This window comes from Pseudophryne corroboree, chromosome 6 (genome assembly GCF_028390025.1).
Source record: "Pseudophryne corroboree isolate aPseCor3 chromosome 6, aPseCor3.hap2, whole genome shotgun sequence".
Lineage (NCBI taxonomy): Eukaryota > Metazoa > Chordata > Amphibia > Anura > Myobatrachidae > Pseudophryne > Pseudophryne corroboree.
Window position 1 is genome coordinate 484,021,754 of NC_086449.1, and position 16,891 is coordinate 484,038,644.

General features: G+C 42.9%; 1 protein-coding gene across 3 annotated transcripts in view; it reads left to right on the plus strand.

Annotated features, from left to right (window-relative positions):
- The window catches only part of DOCK4 (dedicator of cytokinesis 4), an 803,151-nt gene that overhangs the window by 707,775 nt on the left and 78,485 nt on the right, over nt 1-16,891 (plus strand). For all 3 annotated transcript variants that reach the window (XM_063927278.1, XM_063927279.1, XM_063927280.1), the window contains 2 exons: nt 9,626-9,712; nt 15,887-15,991. In XM_063927278.1, the coding sequence (XP_063783348.1) occupies nt 9,626-9,712; nt 15,887-15,991 (192 nt within the window). The remainder of the gene's footprint in view (nt 1-9,625; nt 9,713-15,886; nt 15,992-16,891) is intronic.

Here is a 16,891-nt window from a genome sequence, read left to right on the forward strand (position 1 = left end):
TTGACTGTTATATTTAATCACATTTCTAAACACCTGAATTTGGAAAATAGATGTAAAGTTCACTACTAAATCCGATCCTGCAATATTTTATTTATATAGTAGGCTTTTATTGCTCTGTTTCTGATGTATATGACTACATCATATTATTGTAGCTTCTTAAAAAAACTTCTTTAGTGCAGGTTTGTGTTATAAGAGAGGTCACTAGACTCTCCCCGACTGAATGAAGGCATGGTGTTTGCATGGGAATCATTCTCTCTCATACTGTAGCTGCTACTTCCAGAGCCTACTTATTGAATGCTCTTTCTCCTTTTTCGAGGTTCGTTCTATCTGCCTGTTCAATTTCAGATGGCAGTAATCTAACATCCTCCTTTTCTCATTTCCCTCTTCTTTGATAACTTTTCTTCACAGTTATCCCAATCTCTCTTCTTTGACCTTCCATACCTCATCCTGCTGGTCTTCAATGTCAACTTTAACAATCTTCTTAACACTGCTGCCATCAAACTCCTGTCCCTCTTTTGGTCTCTCCCAATGGACCTCCTCCTCCCACTATACTGGTCATTCTTTTGACCTAATTTTTTCACACGACTGCAACATCACTGACTTCATCAACTCATCTGTCCCTATCTCAGACCATCATCTCCTCTCTTTTAGCCTTTCCATTCCCTTGCTACCTCGCCCCTTCCCAAGTCTACTTTCATCAAATGCAACTTCAGCATTTTTGACCTGCCAATTTTTTCCTCCTGACTTGATGTATATTTCTCAACATCTGTGCACTAACTTGCCTTGATCAGGCTATATTTTTTCACAACTCTACCCTTTCCTCTTCCTTGGCCTCCTCTGATCCAGCTTTCACTCAGAGCATCAGTAGAATGATATTCCAAACCTTGGCATTTAAAACTCACCTGTTGCCTCCAAAAATCTTTTGTACTGCTGAATAATACTGGAGGTCACACTCCATTGCCAACTTCCATCTACTATATATTCGTCCTACAATTCTGCTTTACTCAAGCCTCTTTTCTTGTCCCAGCCTTTGAATCCGCACAGCCTCTTTGCCACATATAACACCCTCCTCAATTTCCTTCCCTACTCAGTTCTACCTATTTTACATCCAAAATTGATGCCATCCAACAGGACATCTCCGTTCAGTCTCCTTCTGCCCCATGTTCTCTTAACTACAGCTGCCTGTCCACACTGACGTTTTTCTCCCCTGCCACTGGGGATGACTTCTACATCCTTCTGTCATTATCTTGCCCCTCCATTTTCCCCCATGATGCCCTTCCCTTGCACTTCCTTTGCTTTCTCTCTCCATATGCATGCTACTACCCTGCTCATCTCTTCAATATTTCTCTCTCATCTGGTATTGTGCCTCCTGCTCCAATCATGCTCTCATCACACCCATCATTATCTTAACCTTCTACCTCTCTTCAACTACTAGCCTACATTTCCCCTTCCCTTTGCCTCCAAAATCCTTGAGAGACTTGTCCCCACTTTCTTCTCCTTCATTCCCTCCTAGACCACTTCATTCTGGTTTCTCTCCCCTCCATGCCACGGAAACCATTCTCACTAAGGTCACAAATGATCTTTCATATTGCAAAATCCAAGGGTCATCTCACTCTGCTCATACCCCTGGACTTATTTGCAGTCTTTGATAATGTGGATCACCCTCTCCTTCAAACACTCCAGACCTTGAGTCTCTTTGTAATTTCCTGGTTGTCCCTATTCTACGCTCTACTCCTCCTACACTCTATAGAATGCAGTATAGCAGTGGTTCTCAAACTCAGTCCTCTGGACCCCACACAGTGCATGTTTTGCAGGTAACCCAGCAGGTGCACAGGTGTATTAATTAATAACTGACACATTTTTAAAGGGCCACAGGTGGAGTTAATTATTTCACTTGTGATTCTGTGAGGAGACATGCAAAACATGCACCATGTGGGGTCCTGAGGACCGAGTTTGAGAACCTGTGCACTATAGTATACTATGCGCCACCAGGCTGGGTAAGAAATTCCGGCAGTTAGAATTCCCAATGGTCAGGAAGTCGATGGATCCCGGTAAGTATTTAAACCCTACCCATATTTAACCCTAACCTCCCTGTCCCGCAGCCGAACCCTTACCGCCCCCATACCCAATCCTAACTCTAACCTCTCACACTCCCGCAGCCTAACCCTAAACCACAGTACTTACCAGCAGACCTTTTAGAGGTGTGATAACCATATGTCAAAGCTCCTATAACACAAGATTATTTTTCAACACCTTTGGGGCCGATTCAATTACCTTCTAGGCTGTGTCATAACCTTGTGCCCTAATGTATTGTGGGATTACTGTTCGGAGAATTTTAATTCTTTCACCTTGCACCCTATAGGGGTGTGAGATTAAATCAGCAAGGTTTCCATACCCTAGTGTCCGTAAATCCAGACAACTACAAATTGTGTTTCCTTTGTTTATATAGACCTATGAATAAATAATAATTAAACTTATGAACTTCTAAGCAACACAAAGCTTTTAGGTGCTAGGTGCAAAGCTATTTTCATGGCAATTTCATATGCAATATCAATCCAAATTTGCGTTTTTTGGGCACACCCCCTTAAACAGGGCAAAAGGTAAGGAGAAGCTTTAGGGTAAAAATGTGAGGACACCATGCAAATCCTCCAGTGCATCCATACCAATGAATTATTATGCAGTCGGAGGGGTTTATAGCAGAATTTGGCCAAAAACAAAATGTAAAATTTCATGTGAATTTCTCAAAAAAGCTCAATAATGGGTTAAATGGTGTGGGACAAGTATGTGGAAGTGTTTTGCAACTTGCATATGATGACTAAAGTGCTTATTCCTGCTTCCAACTCATTAAAAAACAAAAAAACAGTTTACAGACTTATTTTTTTCTTACCTCAAAATTTAAAAATCAGCCAATTGACCCCTTTTAATAAAACACCAGTATTTTACTTATGTTCACTAGCTGCTATTTTTTTTGTTGTGTCCAGGATTGTTTCCCCACTTTTTTATGCACTCCCTCCAGGTCACGTTTTGTAGAAAAGTTGCGCAACCTTGCAGCGGGTACCGCAAATTGGCATTTCTAATTGGGTTTCTAATTTTTCTGGTGCGCGCATTTCCACGATGTATGGGAGTTTCATGATATACACCCACAACTAATTGGATTGACCCCTAAGTGTTAAAGTTGTTGCAGTGTGTAACAGCTGTTTTAAAAACATAACTGCATTTAGTATTTACAAACTGCAAAATGTAGGAAACCCCAGTGACCTGTTTTTACATAATTGTGACTATGTGACTGTGGGAGTTAGAGGCAGCAACCTCTTACTAGAATTCAACTTTATTTTTCTCCTCAATTACTGCTAGCTGGATGCTGATTTATGTATTAATAAACTATAAGATTAGCCGGATATTGGTACTATCTTTATTTGATATGTCAAAAACATTTTTTTAAGTTATAATGGTATGTGATGCATATCATTGCACGTTTCCATATAAAGTGAATTTGAATTGAGCAAAGAGGTCCCATTCATAGTAATGACCTACTGTATATAAAGTATGTGTTACCTCTAAGTATGAAATAAAACTCAAGGGTAACAAAACTCTCTGACCAGTACTAGGGCTGGTATGCATTCAGCAAGCAGTGCTACATCCCCTCTGCATATCTGCATTAATTTCCTTTTTTGTGTTGTTTATTTTTTTTTATTTTATTTTTTTAATTGCTGTACATTAAAATCCTCATCTGTAATCAAAAGTCCAGGGCGCTCAAGCAGCACAAGTTTATAAAACTACAACACCCACGTGTGGATGAATCACTTTGGGGTATGGACAGACTGATAACTAATAGTTGTCTTTTTTCTCTTACGACCTAGAGGATGCTGGGGTCCACATTAGTACCATGGGGTATAGACAGGTCCACTAGAAGAGTTTAAGAGTGTGGGCTGGCTCCTCCCTCTATGCCCCTCCTACCAGACAGTTTAGAAAATGTGCCCGGAGGAGCCGGTCACAGCTAGGGGAGCTCTACAGACCTTCTCTGGTAAAAGTTTGTTTTTAGAGTTTATTATATCACAGAAAGGCTGCTGGCAAAAGCCTCCCTGCTTCGTGGGACTAAGGGGGGGGAGGGGGGGGAGTAGTGTCCACCCTGTGGGCTCTAAGCCACTATCTCCGCTGATAGGACACTGAGCTCCTGAGGGGATCGAACTTTTCCCGCCACAGGGGATCGCTCACCCCAGCAGCATGCTGCCACCCCCTTACAGAGCCAGAAGAACGGTGGCGAGGTAGTCACCGACCCCCCTAGCAAAGGGGGGGGCAGTGTGAAGATGGCGGCAACAGGGTATGGAGCGCACTACTAACTGCGCTCCGGGGCTCAGCAGTACATAATGCGGCACTGTGAGGGGCGCCCTGAGCCAGCGCCTACACCCCACACTGACCTCTAAGCCTGTCAGGGTCCCAGGATCGCTGCCAGCATGATTCCTCGGGCCAGTATAATCTCCAGAAGAGCAGGTAGACAGCGCCATTAAGGGGGCGGAGCTTCTCAGAGCGGACCCAGCAGCGTTCAGCGCCATTTTCCTGCCTGCAGAAACGCTGTCAGTGAAGAGCAGTCCCTCCATATCAACTCCAGCTATCTCTTACGGTACCAGGGTGTTGTAAAAGGGGGGGGGGGAGGCTGTGTACAGACTGTGTAACCTATGAAGGTACACAGTCAGCGCTGGTTGGGGTCTCCCTATACCTTGAAAGCACTGTGTGTGGGTTGGCTCCAATCTCTGTGTCTCTCTTGCCATTCTTGGGGGTGAAACTCTGTCTAGCCTCGTGTGTGTGTGTGTGTGTGTGTGTGTGTGTGTGTGTGTGTGTGTGTGTGTGTGTGTGTGTGTAGTGTTTGGAGTCTCCATTTAGCTATGTCCTGGGACTCTGTGTCATATGCTGCAGAGGATATGTCCTCTCAGGATGATCTCATTCCATGTAATCAGGATTGCACTGTTTTAGCGCAGATACCAGCAAGGGAGCCTGAATGATTATCCTCTATCAAATCTATGATTTTTCAGATTTCTACTAGGGTTGCACAGAATGAATGTGCAACTCAGGTTTTACAGAACTCTATGGCAGTTTGGTCCAGTTCTGTTACCTCAGGGCCCCCCTCTGTAGGTTCCCACAAATGTGCTCTTGCCCAGATTATGCAAGATGACACGATTACCGATTCTGACACAGCAGACGGTGATGGGGATGTGCTCAGGGGGGCCGCATCTCTTGCTAAAGGGGTGCAGTTGATGATAGAGGCTAAAAGGGATGTGTTGAATATTGCTGATACAACACCTGAGCAGGTTGAGGAGGCTTACTTCACTGACAATAAGAAAGCCTCGCTAACCTTCCCTGCGTCCAAAGAATTAAATGCTATTTTTGAGAAAGCATGGGAAAATCCGGAGAAAAAACTCCAGATCCCTAGAAGGGTTCTGGTTGCTTTCCCCTTCCCTGAGGAGAATAGGAAAAAATAGGAAAACCCACCCATAGTGGACGCGTCTGTATCCAGACTCTCGAAAAAGGTGGTTTTACCTGTTCCAGGATCTACCGCCTTAAAAGAGCCGGATGATCGCAAAATTGATACTATGCTCAAATCCATATACACGGCTTCAGAGGCAATACTATGTCCTACTATTGCCTGTACATGGATTTCTAAAGCTATAGTAAAGTGGTCGGGCACATTACTTGAGGATTTGGATACAATGGATAAAAGTGACATTGAATTGTTTTTACGTAACATTTTGGATTCTGCAGGATTTATGGTGGAATCCATGAAAGACCTGGGTTCAATGGCTGCAGGAATATCTTCCATGTCTGTCTCAGCTCGTCAAGGACTGTGGCTGCGCCAGTGGTCTGCCGACGTGGAATCCAGGAGAGGTGTGGAGACCCTACCCTACACAGGTCATGCTCTCTTTGGGGAAGCGTTGGATGCGTGGATCTCCACGGCTACAAGCGGGTAAGTCACTTTTTCTTCCCTCAGCTGCACCTGCTACGAAGAAACCTTTTTCTTCAGCTGCAACACAGTCCTTTCGGGTTGCTAAAACAAGAAAGGCCAAACCGTCCAACACCTTCTTTAGAAGAGGTCGACCAATATCCAAGAAACCTGCTGCTGCGGGTTCCCAGGAACAGAAGCCTGCTTCAGGTACGCCAAAGTCCTCAGCATGACGGTGGACCGTGCGGCCTGGATGTAGGGCCGGTGGGGACGAGACTCAGACATTTCAGTCACATCTGGGTGTCATCCGGCCTGGATCCCTAGGTACAAGATATTGTGTCCCAGGGGTACCGGCTGGAATTTCAAGATCTCTTTTCTCACCGGTCTTCAAGTCAGGCTTGCCAGCTTTGCCGGCAGACAGGGCTATCCTACAGGGAGCCATCCAGAAGTTGGTGGAGGCACAGGTTATTGTACCAGTTCCTCCCCAGATGCAAAACAAGGGTTACTATTCGAACTTTTTCATGGTACCGAAACTGGATGGTTCGGTCAGGCCCATTCTGAACTTAAAATCACTAAACCCCTTTCTGAGGGAGTTCAAGTTCAAAATGGAGTCTCTAAGGGCGGTGATAACAGGTCTGGAGGAGGGGGAATTCCTGGTATCCCTGGATATCAAGGACGCGTACCTCCACATTCCGATTTGGCCGCCACATCAAGGTTTTTTTCCGATTCGCACTGTTGGACTGTCATTTTCATTTCCAGGCCCTGCCATTCGGCCTCTCCACAGCACCGAGGGTATTCACCAAGGTGATGGTGGAAATGATGGTTCTCCTCTGCAGACAGGGGGTGAACATCCATATCTGGACGATCTGCTGATAAAGGCATCGTCCAGGGAGAAGCTGTTACAGTCCTTAGCTCTCACGACCCAGCTTCTCAGGGAACATGGTTGGATCCTGAATCTTCCAAAATCACGTTTGGAACCAACCAGGAGTTTGTCATTTCTGGGAATGATCCTCGACACGGACGTGCAGAGGGTGTTTCTTCCAGAGGAAAAAGCGTTGGTGATACAAACAATGGTCCGGGATGTCCTGAAGCCAGCCTGGGTGTCAGTTCATCAGTGCATTCGCCTTCTGGGGAAGATGGTGGCCTCTTACGAGGCTCTGCAGTACGGGAGATTTCATGTTCGGTCCTTCCAACTGGATCTCCTGGACAAATGGTTTGGATCTCATATACACATGCACCAGAGAATACGTCTGTGGCCGAAGGCCAGGATCTCACTCCTCTGGTGGCTGCAATTACCTCACCTTCTGAAGGGCCGCCGATTCGGGATTCAGGACTGGATCCTTCTAACCACAGATGCAAGTCTCCAGGGCTGGGGCGCAGTCACTCAAGGGGAAACCTTCCAAGGAAGGTGGCCAAGTCTGGAAGCCGACCTGCCGATAAAAATTATGGAACTAAGAGCCGTCTACAACGTTTTTTTCCAAGCGGCCCATCTTCTGAGAAATCGGGCCATTCAAGTGCAGTCAGACAATGTAACGACAGTGGCCTACATAAACCGACAGGGCGGAACGAAGAGCAGAGCTGCAATGTCAGAGGTAACAAGAATTATCCTCTCGGCGGAAAAACACGCGTTAGCGCTGTCGGCAATCTTCATTCCGGGAGTAGACAACTGGGAAGCAGACTTCCTCAGCAGACACGATCTCCATCCAGGAGAGTGGGGCCTCCATCCGGAGGTGTTCACGGAGGTGACAAATCTTTGGGGTGTACCTCAAATAGACATGTTGGCCTCTCATCTCAACAAGAAGCTTCGGTGGTATTGTTCCAGGTCGAGGGACCCGCAAGCCATGGCGGTGGACGCCCTAGTGACTCCGTGGGTGTTCCAGTCGGTATACGTGTTTTCTCCACTTCCACTCATTCCAAGGGTTCTAAAACTCATAAGGAGAACAAAAGTTCAGGCAATCCTCATTGCTCCGGACTGGCCAAGAAGGGCTTGGTACGCGGATCTTCTGGATCTACTGCTAGAAGAGCCGAGGCCTCTTCCTCTTCGGGAGGACCTGCTACAGCAGGGGCCGTTTGCATATCAGGACTTACCGTGGCTACGTTTGACGGCATGGAGGTTGAATGCCAGATTTTAGCTCGGAAGGGGATTCCAAACAAGGTTATTCCTACCCTGATGCAGGCTAGGAAAGGAGTAACGTCAAAACATTACCATCGCATTTGGAAAAAGTATGTGTCTTGGTGTGAATCGAAGAAGTTTCCTATGGTGTAGTTTAAAAAAAGATTTCTCCTCTTCCTCCAGGCAGGTGTGGATATGGGCCCAAGATTAGGTTCCATAAAGGTCCAGATTTTGTCCCTATCCATTTTCTTTCAGAAACAGTTGGCTGTCCTATCTGAGGTTCAGACCTTTTTGAAGGGAGTTCTGCACATCCAGCCTCCCTTTGTGCCACCTACGGTGCCCTGGGATCTTAACGTGGTGTTGCAGTTCCTCCAGTCGGACTGGTTTTAGCCTCTATAGGAGGTTGAGGTCAAGTTTCTCACGTGGAATGCTGTCACGTTTTTGGCCTTGGCTTCTGCTAGACGTGTGTCGGAGTTGGGGGCTTTGTCATGTAAAAGCCCGTACTTGATCTTCCATGAAGATAGAGCTGAGCTCCAAACACGTCCGCAGTTCCTTCCGAAGGTTGTGTCGGCATTTCATATATACCAACCTATTGTGGTGCCAGTTGTTACTGACTACTCAGTTTCATCAAAGTCCTTGGATGTTGTAAGGGCTCATCACAGAAAAGCGGACTCTCTGTTTGTCCTGTATGATCCCAAGAAACTTGGGTGTCCTGCTTCTAAGCAGACAATCTCTCGCTGGATTAGGTTCACTATCCAGCATGCATAGTCTACGGCAGGATTGCCGTGTCCTACATCTGTAAAGGCCCACTCTACTCGTAAGGTGGGTTCTTCCTGGGAGGCTGCCCGGGGTGTCTCGGCTTTACAGCTTTGCCGAGCGGCTACTTGGTCTGGGTCGAACACATTTGCAAAGTTCTACAAGTTCGATACTTTGGCCTCTGAAAACCTCAAGTTTGGTCAATCGGTTCTGCAGGAGCCTCCGCGCTCTCCCTCCCGTTCTGGGATCTTTGGTACATCCCCATGGTGCTAATGTGGACCCCAGCATTTTCTAGGATGTAAGAGAAAATAGGATTTTAATTACCTACCGGTATATCCTTTTCTCGTGGTCCATAGAGGATGCTGGGCGCCCGCCCAGCGCTTTGTGATCCTGCAGTGGTTATTTAGTTCAGTACTGCTTAGTTTTAGGTTAAGTACTGTTTTGTTACTTGGTAAGTAATCTTGTACAGCCGTTGCTGATGTTTCAAGCTAGTTAGCTTGGTTTGCCTTGTGTGTGAGCTGGTGTGAATCTCGCCACTATCTGTGTAAAATCCTTCTCTCGAAGATGTCCATCTCCTCGGGCACAGTTTCTAGACTGAGTCTGGTAGGAGGGGCATAGATGGAGGAGCCAGCCCACTTTCTCAAACTCTTAAAGTGCCAATGGCTCCTAGTGGACCCGTCTATACCCCATGGTACTAATGTGGACCCCAGCATCCTCTACGGACTACGAGAAATGGATTTACCGGTAGATAATTAAAATCCTATTTTTTTTTCCTCGACAACGCATTTCATTGACATGATTTGTTTTTCATTTATTTGCAGTGTTGGGAGAATGGAATAATACTCTGCAGGAAACTTGCTGAGCAGTATGAAAACTACTATGACTACAGGAATCTCAGCAAAATGAGGGTAACTCAAACACCAGGGTTATGCTATTGGTATGTCTGACAGTACAGTAGTGTCTGGGCTAGTATACAGATAGCATCAATTCCAGACATCTGGCCCTTATGGATGGTACTGTATATAAGCAAGATATAATGTATATGTAATAGAATGTTATATTGTATAGTACTATTCCACCTAATTATAATTCACTAAAACTTTCTAATAGATTTCAGCCAAGAATGTCAATGGAAATAACATACCTATTGTAAAGCTTTTCAAGAGCTCAGTTACTAAAAATATTAATAGTATTTGTTTCCTGTGGGGGCTAAATGTACTTGGGATATTCTTATTATGCAACATATGGTTGGCTGCTGAAAATATGGTTGTTGATATTTGGTTTAACCACTTAACTGGCATGGTCAGATTTCATGAAACTGCGCCGTCCCACCCTGTCCCCCTGTTTTTGATGAGGAGATCCGTTCTGCAGATGTGCATAATATAATGTTTAAATATTTAAAAAAATACATTTTCAACTTTATTAAATAAATTGCATTTTAAAAAACAATGTTGTTAACGCTTTTGAATGGAAAAATCGTCAGTTATGTGGTTTAACATACTTTACAATGTAAACGGCAGCAGCCTGTTAATACTGTATAACTAGGGTATTCTTTCAGACAGTTTGATATTGCGCAACTCAAAAAAGCAGCCTGTAAGGAAAATGCAAACCCTAGGAGTCTCTCTCCAAGAAACTCCAAACAGTAATATGCGTGAATAAAAGAATTAAAAATGCGTTCCTTCTGGCGCTATAAACACACTTGTACCAGTGAAATCACAGCCACAACATAATTGTGCATAGAACAAAAACAAATGGATAAAAGGTATCCCTTATCTTAAATAGATATCCAGATGATTCGTTCTCAGTAGATATGATTATTCCATTCATAAATTCACATGTAAAGAAAAAAGAAGTATCATGTGTAGTACAGTTACAACATCTTTAATACTGACATACAATTTTGACATAAAACCAAAACATGTGAGAACTAGTACAGTCCTTTGTGGGGGAGAGTCAGAATAATTACCAGCAGGTCTGAGAACCAATAATAGCTGTCAAACAAGTTCTTAATAAGTTCCCAATCGCCTCTCCGGAAAAAGCAGACTGGAGCTCGTTCCTGGTAATGATTCAGCAATCCAGATGTAGTGGTAGAGACTGCACTGCGGACCCCTCAATACCAACGCGTTTCCACCTGCTTTGCTGCAGGTCTTTTTCAAGGTGAGATGAGGGGCAGTCTGTTAGTCCAGAATTGAAATTCCTATTCAACCAATCCTGGTTCTGATAAATTCATTGAACACTGCTGTATGTATTGTTCCAATTATCATGGATATGGAGGGCCAATGATGATTGTGTCGTGTCACTTCCGGGATTCAAAACTCATTAGTTCCTATGGTGACATCCAGGGCTCCCGCCCTCCACTTCCGCCAAGCATCCCTGGGCGCATCTGCCAGCCGGGGCCGGAACTCTGCACGATGCAACCGCCCGGGTCCCACCATTCCCGCGGCTCCCGACAGCCGGAACCGGAAGTCCCGATCGTCAGCTTCCGCCAACCACGCTACTCGCGTCTTGCCAACCAGAGCCGGAAGTGCCATATTCTCCTATGACACCCGTTTCTGCCAACCATCCTGATAGCATATTTGCCAGCCAGACCCGGAAGTGTCCCTCCGCAAACATCTCGGGCCTCTCATATCTCATGTGTTGATAAGCTACATGCATTTTCACATACTTTAAAAATCTCAGTAAGTGTTTCTTTTCAACTCCTATCCGGATACACTAAAAAATAAACATAAAGACAGCATAAATTAGCATAAATTACCATAAAAGAAATACATCACAAAAACCATTTTAACTCAGAATCATTGTTTAATCCAAATGGATGTAATGTATTAAATTCATATATAGCCTGCATTTCTTTTTTTGCCAAGATTGACATAATATCCTTTTGTCTGTTGGTACATTTGATTAATCTAAATCCTGCAAATCTAATTATATGTTTTAAAGAGCTATTATGATAAGTTTTAAAATGATTGGACAGAGCGTGTGTGGTCAGACCATTTTTTATATTTCTGCAATGCTCACTTATCCGTATTTTGAGTGGTCTGGTAGTGCGTCCAATGTAAAATAAATGGCAAGAACATTCAATAAAATATAGAACATTCTTGACATTACAAGTGATAAAATCCTGAATTCTAGCAATTTTTCCATTAATGCATACTGTATCCAATTTTTTTGACCCGTCATTTTTAATTTCCCTACATCCGATACATATCCCACAGCGGTGGAACCCTTTTGTTAATATCCTGCCTTCTCTTCTTTTCGGGGGGAGATAACTTCTTACCAAGGAGTTTCTTAAACTAGGGGCTTTTTTGTAAATAAAAACAGGACGGTCCGGAATCATATTACCGACCACTGGGTCCTTCTTTAGGATATTCCAGTTTTTTCTAAACAACCTTTCTAGTAACTTATGTTGTGTATTAAAACTGGTAATAAAAGCCCATTCATAATTCTATTTCTTATTTTTATACGGTTTTTATTCATTATTTAAAAGAGTTTTCCTATCTAATGACTCTACATCAGACAGCTTGATCAATCCTTTCACTATCATAACCACTTTTTTCGAATCTGCATTTTAAATCATTCGCTTGTTGATATACATCATCATTCGTGCAGTTTCTTTTACATCTTTTTAATTGGCCATGTGGAATTGAATTAAGCCAATTCAGATGGTGACAACTATTTATATTAATGTAGGCCTGAGAGTCTGTTTGATAAAAGTTCTGGTACAGAATTTCCCATCATCTTGTGAGAGGGTAATATCTAAAAAGTTAACCTCCTTGTAATCTATACTGAACGTTAACTGTATGTTCAAATAATTTTCGTTTAAATATTTACAAAACATATCTAGGGTTTCCCTATCCCCTCTCCAAATAAAAAGGATATCATCGATATACCTCCTCCAGGACACCAGGTTTGCTCCAAACGGGTTCTGGGTCCAGATGCAATCTGTTTCCCATTGACCCATGAAGATGTTAGAGTAGCTTGGAGCGAACCTGGTGCCCATGGCTGTACCGACCTTCTGAATAAAAAAATCCCTTTCTACCATAAAATAATTGTTATTCAGAATAAAATGAATACCCTCTAAAATAAATTGTTGTAAATTCTCCCCTAAAGTGCTATTGTGCAAGGCATTCTTAACCGCTCTGATTCCAGCCTGATGGGCAATAATAGAATAAAGTGACTTAACATCGGCCGTAACTAATATTAAGTTCTCTTCCCACGGAATCGTGGATAAGAGGTTTAAAAGATCCTTTGTATCCTTTAGGTGTGAGGCATTTTTTAACACCAACGGCTGCAAAAAATAATCGATATACTCCGATAAATTCGCCGTTATTGACTCTATACCAGAGACTATAGGCCTCCCCGGGGGGTTGGTAGGGTCTTTATGTATTTTAAGGAGCAAGTACATAGTGGGCACTGTTGGTTTCTCATTAATGAGGAATTTCACCTCCCTTTCCTCCAGTATACCTAGGTCACTGAATTTCTTCACAAGTTCTTTAAAACTTATATTGATCCTTTCTGTGGGATCCAACCTAAGTTTTTGGTAACTGTAACGATCTTCTAAATGGGTATCTATACCCTTAGTGTACCTCTCCCTATCCATTACCACTACCTCCCCCTCCTTATCCGCAGGCTTGATGACTTATTCTGTATTCTGCTTTAAATCCCTTAGAGCCGCCCTTTCTTTTGAGGTAAAATTGTGTTTTATCCCTGTGGGTCTAAAATCTCTCACATCTCCCTGTACCAATTGACAAAATGTATCAATAACATTTTCCTTAACGTGAGCGGGATAAAAAATGCAGATTCGAAAAAAGTGGTTATGATAGTGAAAGGATTGAGCAAGCTATGTCTGATGTAGAGTCATTAGATAGGAAAACTCTTTTAAATAATGAATTAAAACCGTATAAAAATCAGAAAAAGAATTATGAATGGGCTTTTATTACCAGTTTTAATACACAACATAAGTTACTAGAAAGGTCGTTTAGAAAAAACTGGAATATCCTAAAGAAGGACCCAGTGGTCGGTAATATGATTCAGGACCGTCCTGTTTTTATTTACAGAAAAGCCCCTAATTTAAGAAACTCCTTGGTAAGAAGTTATCTCCCCCCCGAAAAGAAGAGAAGGCAGGATATTAACAAAAGGGTTCCACCGCTGTGGGATATGTATCGGATGTAGGGAAATTAAAAATGACGGCTCAAAAAAATTGGATACAGTATGCATCAATGGAAAAATTGCTAGATTCATGATTTTATCACTTGTAATGTCAAGAATGTTCTATATTTTATCGAATGTTCTTGCCATTTATTTTAAATTAGACGCACTACCAGACCACTCAAAATACGGATAAGTGAGCATTGTAGAAATATAAAAAATGGTCTGACCACACACGCTGTGTCCAATCATTTTATAACTTATCATAATAGCTCTTTAAAACATATAATTAGATTTGCAGGATTTAGATTAATCAAATGTACCAACAGACAAATGGATATTATGTCAATCTTGGCAAAAAAAGAAATGCAGGCTATATATGAATTTAATACATTACATCCATTTGGATTAAACAATGATTTTGAGTTAAAATGGTTTTTGTGATGTATTTCTTTTATGGTAATTTATGCTAATTTATGCTGTCTTTATGTTTATGTTTATTTTTTAGTGTATCCGGATAGGAGTTGAAAAGAAACACTTACTGAGATTTTTAAAGTATGTGAAAATGCATGTAGCTTGTCAACACATGAGATATGAGAGGCCCGAGATGTTTGCGGAGGGACACTTCCGGGTCTGGCTGGCAAATATGCTATCAGGATGGTTGGCAGAAACGGGTGTCATAGGAGAATATGGCACTTCCGGCTCTGGTTGGCAAGACGCGAGTAGCGTGGTTGGCGGAAGCTGACGGCCGGGACTTCCGGTTCCGGCTGGCGGGGGCCGCGGGAATGACGGGACCCAGGCGGTTGCATCGTGCGGAGTTCCGGCCCCGGCTGGCAGATGCGCCCAGGGATGGTTGGCGGAAGTGGAGGGCGGGAGCCCCTGGATGTCACCATAGGAACTAATGAGTTTTGAATCCCGGAAGTGACGCGACACAATCATCATTGGTCCTCCATATCCATGATAATTGGAACAATACATACAGCTGTGTTCAATGACTTTATCAGAACCAGGATTGGTTGAATAGGAATTTAAATTCTGGACTAACAGACTGCCCCTCATCTCACCTTGAAAAAGACCTGCAGCAAAGCAGGTGGAAACGCGTTAGTTATTGAGGGGTCCGCAGTGCAGTCTCTACCACTACATCTGGATTGCTGAATCATTACCAGGAATGAGCTCCAGTCTGCTTTTTCCGGAGAGGCGATTGGGAACTTATTAAGAACTTGTTTGAGAGCTATTATTGGTTCTCAGACCTGCTGGTAATTATTCTGACTCTCCCCCACAAAGGACTGTGCTAGTTCTCACATGTTTTGGTTTTATGTCAAAATTGTATGTCAGTATTAAAGATGTTGTAACTGTACTACACATGATACTTCTTTTTTCTTTACATGTGAATTTATGAATGGAATAATCATATCTACTGAGAACGAATCATCTGGATATCTATTTAAGATAAGGGATACCTTTTATCCATTTGTTTTTGTTCTATGCACAATTATGTTGTGGCTGTGATTTCACTGGTACAAGTGTGTTTATAGCGCCAGAAGGAACGCATTCTTTTATTCACGCATGTTAATACTGTATATCCGCTGGGAAGGACTTTCTCTGAAATATAAAATAATTTAGTCAACTTGTTAGTACAACACATACATCATTTATACATGAGAAATACTTTTACACCGTGGACAAGAGAGTTTTAGCCACTCTTTATTCTAACATACTTCTGTACATTCTGTATATATGCTGAAGACAGCATTAGTAGCAGTGATCCCTAACAGTGGCAAAGTGCGTATAACATTATCTTTTCATTACAGATATTGACTAGTAACAGCAAATGCAATGTTGTATTGTAGTAACAAGATACAGGGACTGCCGTAGTTCAGTGCAACTGACCTTGTGTGACAGCCCTAAAACAATTCTTTTTCCTGTTTCAAAAGATGATGGAAGCATCCCTGTATGATAAAATAATGGACCAACAGCGCTTGGAGCCAGAGTTTTTTCGTGTTGGATTTTATGGGAAGAAGTTCCCGTTTTTCTTGAGAGTAAGTTGTACAAATATATGGATTTGTTTTAATGTTTACAAAACAATATTCTTTTTCTGTACAATATATTTTACTTCTGCTGTCGGCTTATCTAAATGGTTTGGTAAAGACTGTTCTAGAACATAACTATGATGCATAATGATTAGACTGACAGAAATAGTAGAAATATAAATAAGTATTCCTATGCCACGATTGCCAATATTCACATTGTTAATTTCCATTACTTAATACCCAGTAGCGCCAATTTGCATCTTATCAGTATATATTTAATTATATTTATTAAAGGTCAGCACAGTACACAGTAATAAAAAACAATGAATAAACAATATGTCCGCAGATCTAAAGCATAGGAGTAGGGTTTGATGATCAAAAACACAGTTAATACTGGGAGACCTGTTTTGGTAATACAGGTCAGGTGTCCGTTATCCGGAGACCCGTTATCTGGAATATTCAGAAAACCCGAATGTCCCAGAGCTTTAGTGATGTCATGATGTGCCGCAACGTCATGACGTCAATACTACTGTGACCAATATCTGGTGGTGGGGGAGTGGCTTTGCAGCTAGTCCCTCGCCACATAGTGCATGCCAACCCCCGCTGACCTCGCAGCTGACCCCTGCAATGACTACCGGAGCCCCACTGACCTCACCGCGGGCCCCCGCATTGACAGTTGGACCACCCATGACGACTGCTGGACCCCTCTCCGGACCATGTATTCCATTATCCGGAAAAATCCAATATCCGGAATGCTCCTGGTTCAGAGCATTCCAGATATGGGTTACTCTTCCTGTATATAGAGCAAATAGGACAGATCGGAGAGGTAGGGGAGGAGACACGTGGCTAGAACCATTGGAGAAATGGGGGAAAGGTAGAAAGAGTTAAGTGAACAGGGAACTATCAAAA